Source organism: Fukomys damarensis, unplaced genomic scaffold (assembly GCF_012274545.1).
Source record: "Fukomys damarensis isolate Sample0158 unplaced genomic scaffold, DMR_v1.0_HiC HiC_scaffold_19, whole genome shotgun sequence".
Taxonomy (NCBI): Eukaryota; Metazoa; Chordata; class Mammalia; order Rodentia; family Bathyergidae; genus Fukomys; species Fukomys damarensis.
Genome location: NW_022900931.1, coordinates 68,414,004 through 68,426,498, shown reverse-complemented (window position 1 = coordinate 68,426,498; position 12,495 = coordinate 68,414,004). Strand labels below are relative to the sequence as shown.

The window sequence follows — 12,495 nt, the reverse complement described above, 5'->3', positions numbered from 1 at the left end:
GCAGAAGGTGTGAGGAGAGGCAGTTCAGGAAGTGCACTCCTTGTGGTGTTGTACACAACTCAGTGCTGCCACACACAGCACACAGGCTACAGATGTGGAGAAGTTAAGACACACACAATCTCTAGCTGTGGACAGGACGAACCTGCTTCTAAGATAAATGAGGACAGAAACTAAGGTGAATGAGAAAACCTTACCCAGTGAGCTTGTAAGTGCAAAGTTCTGCAGCATCACATTGAAATACAGGAGCCTCTGAGCCTCATCAAGAAGTCTCCATTCTTCCCATGAGAAATAAACGGCAACATCCTCAAAGGTCACACAGCCCTGCCATGATGGGGACAGGTCACTCCACAATCCATTTCTCCAAGGACCCCAGGTTCATTTATCTATACATCAATTCTCTGTGACCCTCCTGCCTACATTCCACGAGAGGAATATCACGCCCTGCTGCCGCTGATGGGCTCCTCTTATAATTATCCCATGATTACTGTATTCTACAAACAGGCAGGTGGGCAGAAAGACAGCATCTAAACTTTGGATTTGACATGTAAGGCTGTCACTCCTCTTGTCGTACGATTCCTCCACATGGAGCACAACCACATGTGAGATCCCCTTCACCACTATGCCCTTAATGCCAGAGGCCTAGGTCCTTCTCTGTTCATATTCCTTCTCAATGAGCATATTACTCTCGGGACCACGTGCTCATACAGACTCCCTTCCGCAGGAATCTCCAAATCCCGGCTCCACACTTTACTCATCTCCCTGTCCTCCCTACCTACTTAGCATGTGGCATTCAGAGAGCAATTCACAAATTCAAACAGGATCCAGTAGTACCCTAGACCTCCAGTGGTCCTTGATGTCAGAAATAATGCAAGATTCTGCTCCTAAGGGCTTCCTGAATAACTCTGCTTCTTGCTTTAACTTCAGCTACCCAGAACCTCCTATGGATCTGACACTTTTTAGTCTAATTCTAGAGATTTTGATTTCTTCTCATCAGTCACAGCCTTCTCTTCATTCATTCTCAGTGGCTCTCTTCCCCAGATTCAGTGGAACACTTGTACCCCTAAACTTACCCACCCACTAGACTGAAACACCTAGGGTCACAACAAAATCCTGCTGAGTTTGCAGCATGGTGACTAACCACTACCCCCGGCGCATTAAGTCAGTATGGGCTGCTGTAATAAAATATGAAACATTGGTGGCTTATCAACAACAAAAAAAATTTTCTCACAGATCTAGAGACTGTAAATCTGAGGTTAGAGTACTGGCATGGTCAAGTTCTGGTGAGGGTCCTCTTCCAGCTGTGGACAGCCAACCTGCTGTTGTATCCTCACGTAGTGGAAACAGCATAAGCTAGTTCTCTGGTCTATTCTTACAAGGGATTACCAACCCTACAAGGGCTCTATCCTCATTACCTCATTACCTCTCAAAGGTCCCACTTCTTAATACTACTGCGCCAAGATTACAATTCCAAAATTTGGGGGCAATAAAAACATTCAATACTGGCCCCAGTGTCATCTTCTGTCTCGGTGACTGCTTTATGTCCCTTATTCCTCAGAATCCTTGGCCACTGGCCAGCTAATCCTCTATTCCCTACCTTTCCCATGGCCATTTCTCTCCACACAGTTTGTGATGTTCACCACTTGTATCCAAATGTTCAAGTACAAGACCTGGACATAGCCACACTCTCCTTCTCATGGGCTACTAACACCATTGCCACCGTGATGACTGTAACTCTTCCCAATTGTAACACATAACTAGGTCGTATGCCCAACACTGACTACCAGTTTTTAGATGTGTCCATTTTAAACCACTTCAGAAATCCCTGACCCACATCACCAGCCATCACTTGACATTGCCACAAAAAACACATTGAAACTTCTTAGACAGAAGGCAGCTAAAAGCAAAATTGGCATCACCAATAAAAATTAACTTTACTACCAACTTTAAATTCCACTGCTCAATCTTCTAGCCCTCTAGATACTAAACCTAAAAGGCTTGGAGTAATGCTTTACTATGGTTCTCTCTTACCCTCAAAATCTTAAATATCTAGGCAGCCTTAAATTAAAAGTGAACCCAAAATCCTACAGATTCTTCCACTTCCACAACCACCACACTGACCCAGCCTCATCAACACTCACCTGGACCATACTAGTGTCTCCCTCACACCAGCATGACTTGTACCAATATGACTACACATGCTACAGTAACATGGAGGTTGATGAGACTAGCAACAGATCAACCTGCCTCTTCTCTTCCATGACCTCCCAAAGAGACAGCTTCTGAGAATCACTCTAAATTTGAGTCTTGCCATGCTTTCAGTTCCCCCAAGATAGAAGACTTGGTGACCCATGAACCAGTTCTGCGTTACCCTCAAGCATTACTTATGTCTGACACAACTTTCTTTTATATTCCATCCCACTGTCTGCCACCAAGAGGAACTATTAATCCAAATAACCCCTAATTTAGAACCAGGATCCTAGGCTTGGGTTTTTTAAGGGTCCTCAGGGCAAAGAGTGGAAAAGTGCCAAGGGATGCTATCCACAAATTCCCCAAGGTGGGTGCACCAGTGGGGGCCTGAGACATTCACTACTCACCTGTTGGCCCATGCACACTTCTGCAGTCATAGAAACCTGCAAGAAGAGGGAGATCATGACAAAAAGATATCACTGCAAAGCTCTGAAGCTCAAGGTTCCTTCTTCTGACACGGAGGCTGAAGCAAGGTTACCTGTGGATGCTGACATTACATCTCAGCCTCAGGCTTCCCACGTCAGGGCTATGACTAGCTGCGGGCCTTAAACAAGGACTCAACCTTTTCAGTGAGGCGAAGTTATCATCCGCCTTTCTAACAGTGACGAGTTTTTGGAGAAAATTTTAAAAGTTCAACTCAGAGCATGTAAATCTTATGTGTGCAACCATGGTCCCCGGTGCCATGAACACATCACCTTGTCATAGTAGACACGAATGTCACCGGCTCGATCGACCTCCAAGAATTTCCATACATCACGGCCCCTGCCTGTCTCACTTGATACCCGTCATTTTGCTAGGAATGGAAATCCAGCTACAAACTCCTACTGCACTGGACACAGCCATCTACCTCAAGAGCTCTAAGCCGATCCGCTCTGCGGGCTTTATGGCTAGAGTGAAGTGAAAGCGGGTGGGCGCTCACCTGAGCCGCGCCGCTGGACGTGACCGCAGCCATCGGACTCGGCGGACCGCCTGTGGCAGACAAGTGGGCAGCAGCCGCCCTAGCCCAGCCGCTGGCGGGGATTCGGAGAGGCAACACCTTCCGAGCGCCTTCCACTGTGGCCACCTCCCGCCAGACAAAGGGCTCTCGCCGTTCGGATGGCGCAGATGGATACAGACACGGTAAAAACGTGCGCCGCGGCGACAGCCCTGACCCAGCCGGGCCTCGACCGGAACGCGGAAGCGCCGCTTGGGAGGCTCATTGGCTCGGCGTCATTCCCACGGCATTCTGGGTAGCGTAGTTCCCGCCTGCCTGTGCCGGGCCAGGCGCGGAGGAGCCCCTTCTTCAGGAGTGCCCGGAAATGACGTCAAGCCTTTTGGTCTGGCATCGCCTAGGGCGGGTGCCGTGGCTCCCCTTTCTCGTTACTTCCGAGTGCTGCTTGGGCTATAGTTTTCATGAACTGCTCTTTTGTTTTCCTACCCAGCCGTTGGCCCAGGCTGGTGGCTCCTGAGGTAGAATAAGGTCTCTAGGGAAGACCTGAGGGCACCGCGTGACGGTACCACCGGCCCGATAAGGGCAGCGACGAACCAAGTGCTCTGCGGCCTGAGCTGGTAGTGGTGGGGACTTGGCTTGTGGGGCTATGGGTGGATTCAGGCCGTAGGAACCCACCTGGGGTACTCTGGGTGTCTTGATTTCCACGCTCTTCTTAATATCTATTTCCTCAGCCCTGGCCCCTGACTTGCCATCCCTCTCCTGTTTTCTACAGAGGTGCCATTTGCACGCATATAGCTCTCTCAGTGTACCGACTGGTTGATTCCACCATCTGCCTCCCCAGGTTCCTACATAAGATCGAGTTAACATCTCCTTTCCTCAGGCTGTTGGTGAGAAGACAAAACAGGTGTCCACGAGCTGAACTAAGTCATCCAGAGGGACAAAAGTGAAAAGTAATATGGAAATAAAGGATAAAGATGGTGTACATTCATCTGACCTCATTAGAAAGTGTGAGAGTGATTATTTCCATGTAAAATAATTTCTATCAATATATTGTGAGACTTTCTTTTTCAAGAAATACACATGCTTCAGTACTGAATTATGTATGCAGATGTTTTCAAACTGAAAACTTGATCAGGTTACTAAACAGCATTTACTGAGTCACTAACCTTCTGGCATAGTCATTTCAGTAACACGTTGGGATGTTTAGGTTGTGGTGTTAGTTTCACTTATTACAACAAAAATACCTGAGATAATCATATTGAAAACTTAGGCTCACATTTTCAGAGTGTGCAGTCCATGACTGTTAGCCCTGCTGCTTTGTACCCATTGGAGTATGTGGTAATCACCTGATGGCAGAAAGAAGAGTGAAGGTCCTTCAACAAGATAATGGCTTAACTTCCTAAGATCTTGCCCATATCCTGCATTAAATAGTCTCCTAGGAGCATCCAGAGCTGGGGACAAAGCCTTTAACACACAGGCTTTTGGAAAACAGGAGATGCTATTATTTCTAAGTCAAGGTGTCCATGACCAAGGCTTCTTATGATTATCTCCCCCAGTAGTTGCACTGAACATCCTATAGGAACTTCCATTTGTGCCAAGGTGTGTCATAATATGTATCATTTCATCATTGCATCTGCAGGATGAGGTGGTTCTCTCTAAACCAGCATGTACCTACTACATGCAGACCATGTGAATGTATGCCATTTCATAGAAACAAAGACACAGCCAGTCACCAGATTCGTGGGAGCACTTTTACAAGAGTCACAGTCCTCTTCTCTTACCGCAGGGTCCTCCACTTTCTACTTGATTAATCACATTTAGTATTTCTGTACCAATTATAGCTCATGCTTGAGTGAAACCCTCTATGGAATGACTATAAACAGATAGACATGTCTTCCTTGTAGAATGGGGAAAGCTTCCTCTCAACAGCATGGGAAATTATGTGGCAGCAGGTGAGAACTGGATAAACTGCTCTTCTTAGAAGCACTACAGTAACTGACTCCATAGTAACACACTCCTGTCAGTGATGGCATTAAACCCAAAGCTTTGTGCATGTTAGGTACGTACTCTACGACTGAGCTACACTGGCCCTCATAGTGACCTCATTTCACTAAAAAGAAGCATGGGGGGCACAGATCAGGGCTGTAACATCCTCCTAAGTCAGCAGAGAAAAGTGGACCAAAGGATGACAAATGAGAACTAGTTTTTGCCTCTATGTCCCAACTGAAATACAAAGTGAAAAACTGTTGGTCCTCTAACACAGCTCCACTCCCATCAAAAACTGAATACTCCAAATATTGCAGCTACATTTCAATAATGAAGCACTTATTAGGGCACAAACCAGAGCAGTCTGATGCTGAGTTACTGGCTGGTGAATGGAAGGCTGTGAAAGTCAACCACAAAGGTCACATGAGACCAAGAATCTTCATGAAGGTCAGCCATTCCTGGAGGCATCTAGCAAGCTGCAGATTGAACCGTCAAGTAACAAATGGGTCATACGTACATTTTAATTAAGTCAGAAAAAGGAATGAACTCCCACTAAAGGCCCAGGCTGTTTAAGACTTCCTCTAGGAAATAAGCATTTTATTTTCTTTAGCACGCTGAGGCAACTGACAACGGTGCAAGGTAACAGAGGAAAATGGCTTCGACCAGAAAAAGTGACAGTGACGGAACACCGGCAAGGGCCTTGGATTGTTTAGAATAGGAACAGCACCTCCCCTAGGCCTCATCAAACTGAGAACTCGGGAAATCTCATTCTGCTAGGTATACGGAAGCATGAGGTTTAACTTCAGGCAAGTAGTTCCCTCAGAAAAGCTAACACTGAAAAATGAAACAGCACATTCCCTGTAGGTCTGAGGCACAGTATGAACCTTCAGGAGTTAAATAATGCTAGACCTTGAGCCTAAGGCTTCTCCATATTTGTTGCCTTCACGAGTCCTCTCCATGGAGTGAGATTTTCGGTGGAGAATGAGGCCAGAGTGTTGTGTAAAAGATTTCCCACATTTGCCACACTCATAAGGCCTTTCTCCAGTGTGAACTACCTGGTGTTGAATAAGGCCAGACTTTTGGATAAAGGACTTCCCGCACTGACCACATTCATAAGGCCTTAATCCAGTGTGAATTTTCTGGTGTTCAACAAGGGTGTAGCTTTGTCTAAAGAATTTCCCACACTCGCTGCACTCAAAAGGCCTTTCTCCAGTGTGTGTCCGCTGGTGCCGAACAAGTTTGGATTTGAACATAAAAGCCTTCCCACATTCCCTACATTCATAAGGCCTTTCTGCAGTGTGAACTTTGTGGTGTTTATTGAGGGTTGCCCTTTGGCTAAAGGATTTTCCACACTGGTCACACTCAAAAGGCCTAGCTCCACTGTGAATTAACTGGTGTTGAATAAGGCTGTACTTTAGGCCGAAGGATTTTCCACACTGGCTACACTCATAAGGCCTTGCTCCAGTGTGAATTATCCGGTGTTCAAGCAAGCTGTGGCTCTGTGTGAAGAATTTCCCACATTCACCACACTCATAAGGCTTTTCACCTGTGTGAGTTCTCTGGTGCCGAACAAGAGTGGATTTGGACCCAAAGGCTTTCCCACATTCTTCACACTCGTAAGGCCGTTCTCCAGTGTGAATTCTGCAGTGTTCAATGAGGTTAGAACTTTGGCTAAAGGATTTTCCACATTCACCACATTCATAGGGCCTTTCTCCAGTGTGAACTCTGTAATGTTTAATAAGGGTAGCTCTTTGGCTAAATGATTTTCTACACTGATCACACTCATAAGGTCTTTCTCCAGTATGGATTCTGAGGTGGTCATTCAAGTGGGAGGTTTGGCTAAAAGATTTCCCACAGTCATTGCACTCGTAAGGCCTTTCTCTATTGTGCATTTTCCGAAGCTGAGTGAGTGAGTACTTGCAGTGGTAGGCTTTCCCACATTTGGTAGATTCATAAAACCTTTTTCCAGTATAGATTCTTGGGTGGTGAACAAAAGTATGTTTGCGGCTGGAAGCTTTTCTTAATTCACCCCACTTATAATGGCTTATTCCACTAGGAAAGGTCTCCCCAAACTCAGTGATTGTGTCTGACTTCTCACAGCTAGAAACAGATGGAGGCTGGATAAAATCCAATGTGGATGAGAAGTCCTTTCCAACTGTCCCCCAGGTGAAGGTCTTTCCTGACACTGACTTCCTCAATGAAGTGTTGTCCAAGGCTCTTTTCAAAACTTCCTCTGAACTGTGAGTGTTCTGGTCCTGATGAAGGTCTGCATGTGGATCCATCAAGTATGGGTTCTGTGCAGGTTGATCTGTCAGTTGCAAAATGTCTTTTAGGACTGGGACACAAACTTCACAGGGGTGAGTGTCCTGGGTGGATGGACTTCTCTCTGGAGTTCTGACCTGTGACGATCCTTCTGCAGAAACCTGCTCAGAAGGAATCTCTTCGTTCTCCATTCCATGCCAACAAACTGAAAGCAGAAAAGTACTGATAAAATAAATGTTGACTATGGTGGGAGTGTATTATTTTAAAAAATATTTTGTGACTTTTTGTGTGTGTGTGTGTGTGGTGCTAGGGTTTAAACTAGGGCCTTATGGATGCTAGACAAGTGCTCTACCATGGAACTACAACCCAGCCTGATTTTCTGATATCTTAAAAAACTTTTCCAAAAGTATCTGCAGTCCCAGTTACTCAGAAAGCAGGGACAGGAGGATCATTTGAACCTCAGAATTCAGGGACAGCCTGGGCAATACAGCAAGACTCTATTACCAAATCAAAAACCATTTTGCTGGCTGGGGAAGAGACTGCTGCTCTCAGAGCAAGACGACTCAGCAGACCACTGAAATGCAAATGAATCAACCCAGAGCCCATATTCCAAACCGTATTTCTATATGGCCTGAATTCTTCAGAATGTAACAGTCCTCTGCCCTACTCATCCTGAGGTCTGGCAGCAGCTAAGGCTAGACACTTCGCCCCAAAGCCTTCTGAAATTATTCAGACTACTGAATCCTAAACTGTTTACAATGATCTGCCTTTTGCGCAGGAACTCCAATAAAGGTGTGGCTTAATGTTTCTGTTCTGTCCTTTCTGCTCCGACCACCAAGTGCTTCTTCAAATGGCCCCATTTGGTGTAGTGTTCGTGTTCTAATGCCACCCCAAGTAGTTAACTCTGTCATTGACTTTACCATCTCTGTGCTGTCATTCAATCACCTCCGTAAGTTAAACCACAGGTGCATTTGAAATAGGAAAGGGGAAGCCTCATCAGGTACCTATCAAGGAACAAATCTATAGTGGATTGTTCTGAGGACGAGGGAGCTAGACACAAGGCAGGAAAGGGGCTGCCCAGGGAAATGGGGCTTCTATGAGCCATATAATGGGGGCCTCACCAGACAAAGGACATAAGGCAAGGGCACACCACATGAAGGACAAGCAGGGCTTCCAATGCGTTCCTCTGCCAACAACTTTCGGCAGGACTTTGTCATCAGTGTGCTATGCTGGGCCAAAGGCCAGCAGTGTCTGCAGCAAGAAAACTTAACTAGAATTGAGTGGGAGACGCACACCTCCGGACACACGTTTGTGGGTCAGTGTTAAGAAATACTGTAGCGGGGGCAGTGCAAAGAAGAGGTGACTCAAAAGGTGAGAAAGGACAGAAAGGTGAGGGCTGCATAAGGCTGGAGGCTGCAGACGAAACGTCAGTAAAGCGTCAAATAAAATTAAGAAAAAGTAGAAACCAGGGGCCCAAAGGAATTAGCTCCAGTCTGGGGGATACAGGATTAGGAAACAGCCTAAAATGCATGCACACCTATAAACCTATCACTTGGAAGACTGAGGTTAGAGGATCAATAGTTCAAGGCCAGCCTAAAGTATGCATCAAGACCCTGTCTCAAAAAAACAAACAAAAAACAAAACCAAAAAAATATACAAAGTGCTATGTCTTCCCCCATTTGCCACTAATTAAGGCCCGGTGTCTCCTGGAACCATACTGCCTGTTCAGGGCTCTCCTCACACCCTACTTGTAGGACTACATGGGACTCACGTGAAACAAATGCTAAGGAAAAAGAAGATACATAAGCCTCTAGTACAGGCCTAATGCCACTCGGCAACCAAAGACCACAGGAAAGGACATTACAAAGATCCTTCAAGAAGATCCTGGCACAAACACCCCATGGTCCATCTAAATATTGATCAGAAAAATGTCAAGGTCCCTAGGATGGGTTATGGCACTTGGGACATCAAGTCACATAGGTGAGGATATTGTGAACCAAAGAAGCTATGGATAAGAAAGGTGAAACCAACTGGGCAGACTCAAGAATTCTGGATTCTCTCCTGCATTCTTTGGGGTAGCACATTTCAGGCTTCCCAGGTAGGGCACACAGCTCATCCCTGACACCATGGCACATATGCCAAGACTAGGGAAGTCTGCAGGGTCTACGTCTGGCTCTGGAGAGTTCAGAGCTGATTCTAGACAAAAAGCGGATGGACAGAAAGCAATTCAAGAGCATAGAGTGGGTGTGGGGGCCTTACCCAGTGAAGTTACAAGTGCAAAGTTCTCCAGCATCACACCGAGGTACAGGAGCCTCTGAGTCTCATCAAGAAGCCCCCACTCTTCCTGGGAGAAGGAAATGGCCACGTCCTCAAAGGTCACACAATCCTGCCATGGTGAGGACAGATCTTTCCATGATCAGCTTCTCTCCTGGGACCCCAAGTTCATCCTCCCATATGTTCCCACTGCTCACCTCCTTGCCCAACCCCCGCCTCTGGGCAGCTACAGGTGGCACTGATGCCCACCCTCTCCTTGTGGTCCCACCAATCACTGTGTCCTCCCAATAGGAGAGGTCATCTAAACTCTGGGAGTGGTATACGAGGCTGGATCCCTGCTAGTCAGGCAATTTTCCTGAGGGTCTAAAAGTTAGGCTCACCCATCATTCTGATGCCCTCCGTGGTCCTTCAGCTCACACTCCCCTCTATGTGGATTTTACCTTTTGTACCTACCACACCCCACACAGCCTCACTCCAGTGACCACCTCCACCCTCCTGCCTAACACCACAGGCATCTATGGTGCTCTCCCCAAACTGACATAGGATCTAGTACCACCCAGACCAGTGATTGACTCAACTGCCAGACACAGCCCCTATCTTGCTCTGAAGACCTCTGAATTAGTCTGCATTCATTGCTAAAAAAAGTGTCCGAGGAAAGCTACGTTATAAAGAAAAGAGATTTATTTTGGCACATGGTTCTGGAGATAGAAGTTCTACAGGCCTTATTTAGAATGGCCTTCTTGATGGCAGACTCGAGGCAGTGCAGAGCACTATACACCCAGAGATGGGAAGAGCATGTGCGTGAGAGGAGGCACGTGTGCACGGTCTCTCTTCTTGTAAAACCATCAGGACTCAATCATGGATCTCTTTACTAAAGATTTACTCTAGTTCTAGTCTCTTCCCAAAGGCCCCCACCTCTAAACACCAGTCAGATTAAGCTTCTGCCCTCCTAATACTTTACACTGAGGATTACATTTCAACATATGAAGCTCTGGGGAATACTCGAGCCATATCCAAACGACAGCAGGTTCTCTGCCTGACTATTCTGCCACCCAGAACCCCCGTAGATCTGACACCCACAGCGCTCTGTACCACACCTGACATCTCATCTCTGATAATGTCTTCCTCTCCTTCCTCACTCAATGCCTGGCCACGGTAGCCCTCTACCTCAGGCCTAGGGACTCCCTCAGATGAGACTGAAACACCCCAGACACACCAAAGATTACTACAAAATCCCAGTGGGTCTGAAGTGTGCAAAATAAGCGCAGATCCTAGCTTCAGTGCCTCAGTTACTTCTAGGCTTTCATATGAGTCTCATGTTCACTTATTCCTCAGAGCTTTGGCAACCTGTCAGCCCTCTTTCTCACACCTTCCTCAGAGCCACTTCTCTCTCACATCTGTCTTCGTGATTCCCACAACAAACACTAGGTATACGAGTATAAGACCGGGTACTAACCTCACCCTTCTTTTCCTGGGCAACTGAATGTATTACCAGCAAAACTAGGCCTCCCCTTTCTAACTGTGACCTAGGCTACACTGGGCAAGCACTGACCACCACTTTGCAAATGTAGCTATCCCACTTCTCAGTCCAAGTCCTTTACGGTCAACTATCCATTTCGTGTCTGAACTAACTGTTGTTTGAAACATCTCAGACTCCAAAGACGTCCCAAAACAAAATGGGATCTCCCCAGTGATGTGACCCTAATATAAAAATCATCCCAGTTAATGGTGCTTCAATACTTCTGTCAACCCCAAATATCTTGCTTTCACAAACTCCCTTACTCTCTCACACCTTCAAAAATCTGTAAATCTAGCCCTCCCCACTTAAAAACTGATTTAGAATCCACAACAACCACCTCTATGACCAACACAATGATCCAGCCACCATCAACAGTCACTGGACTACTGCAGATTCCTCACCCTTCCTACCTCACCCTCAAACTCAGTCTGCTCTACATTTTGTAGCCACAGGGTGCCTGTGAGGACCCAGGTCTAATCATCTCCTTCCTGGGACCCAAAGTTCCCACTGCCCAACTCATTTCCAAAGAGACACCAACATCTGAGAGTCATTACAGGTCTGACTCGTGCACTCTTAAGGACCCAATGGCCTCTTTTTTTTTTTTGAGACAGGGTCTCACTATGTAGTTGAGACTGATCTGGAACTCACTATGTAGCCCAGGCTGGTCTCGAACTCGCAGCGATCCTCCTGCCTCAGCCTCCCGAGTGCTGGGATTACAGGCTTGCGCCACAACGCCCGGCTTGCACTCTAGTTTTTAATCTCCACGAGAAACAAAGGAGACCTGGAGTTCCCTAAAACTTTCCTTCAGCATTCACTCATCTGGTATTTAAGCCTGGGATAACCTTCCCACGGCTTACTGCAACTGGTTTCCAGCAATAGAAACCACTTCACGCAGCCACCAGCCTGGCTATATGGTCCTGAGTTTAGTGTCTGTTCGGTCCTTGGAGCCAAGTGTTACAAGAGCGCCAAGAGTACAGAATATATTAGCCCCAGTGACAAAACAGGCGAGTACCAGCGCGGGCTCGGCACAACCTCCACTGACCTGTGCGAAGTCCATCAGCGCTTGTGGAGTTACGGGAAGCTGCGGGAAGAGGAAGTGAGAGGCCAGTGAGCACTTCTTGTCCCCTGCCCAGCCCCAGAGCCCGGCGACCCCGGGGTGACTGCGTGGTGCCTTGATCCCCGACCACAAGGACCCGGCGGCCACTCCCTCCCGGGACGATCTAATACGGAGCAGCTTCCTGAAAACTTCACTCGGGCGCCAGCGCCCCGGCGCGGC

General features: G+C 47.1%; 2 protein-coding genes across 4 annotated transcripts in view; both read right to left on the bottom strand.

Annotated features, from left to right (window-relative positions):
* LOC104857083 (zinc finger protein 134) overlaps positions 1 to 3,435 on the bottom strand; it is a 30,480-nt gene extending 27,045 nt beyond the window's left edge. The window contains exons 1-3 of one of the 3 annotated variants that reach the window (XM_019206442.2): positions 3,167 to 3,435; positions 2,595 to 2,630; positions 195 to 321 (exon numbers count right to left, since the gene is read on the bottom strand). In XM_019206442.2, coding sequence (XP_019061987.1) covers positions 195 to 321; positions 2,595 to 2,630; positions 3,167 to 3,199 — 196 coding nt within the window. In that variant the 5' untranslated portion in view covers positions 3,200 to 3,435. The remainder of the gene's footprint in view (positions 1 to 194; positions 322 to 2,594; positions 2,631 to 3,166) is intronic. The other 2 variants (XM_019206447.2, XM_019206448.2) reach the window with 2 other exon arrangements.
* Positions 3,436 to 5,673: 2,238 nt separating this feature from the next.
* LOC104857087 (zinc finger protein 416-like) overlaps positions 5,674 to 12,495 on the bottom strand; it is a 62,289-nt gene continuing 55,467 nt past the window's right edge. The window contains 3 exon segments of the mRNA XM_010616797.3: positions 5,674 to 7,631; positions 9,686 to 9,812; positions 12,262 to 12,300. Coding sequence (XP_010615099.2) covers positions 5,938 to 7,631; positions 9,686 to 9,812; positions 12,262 to 12,300 — 1,860 coding nt within the window. The 3' untranslated portion in view covers positions 5,674 to 5,937.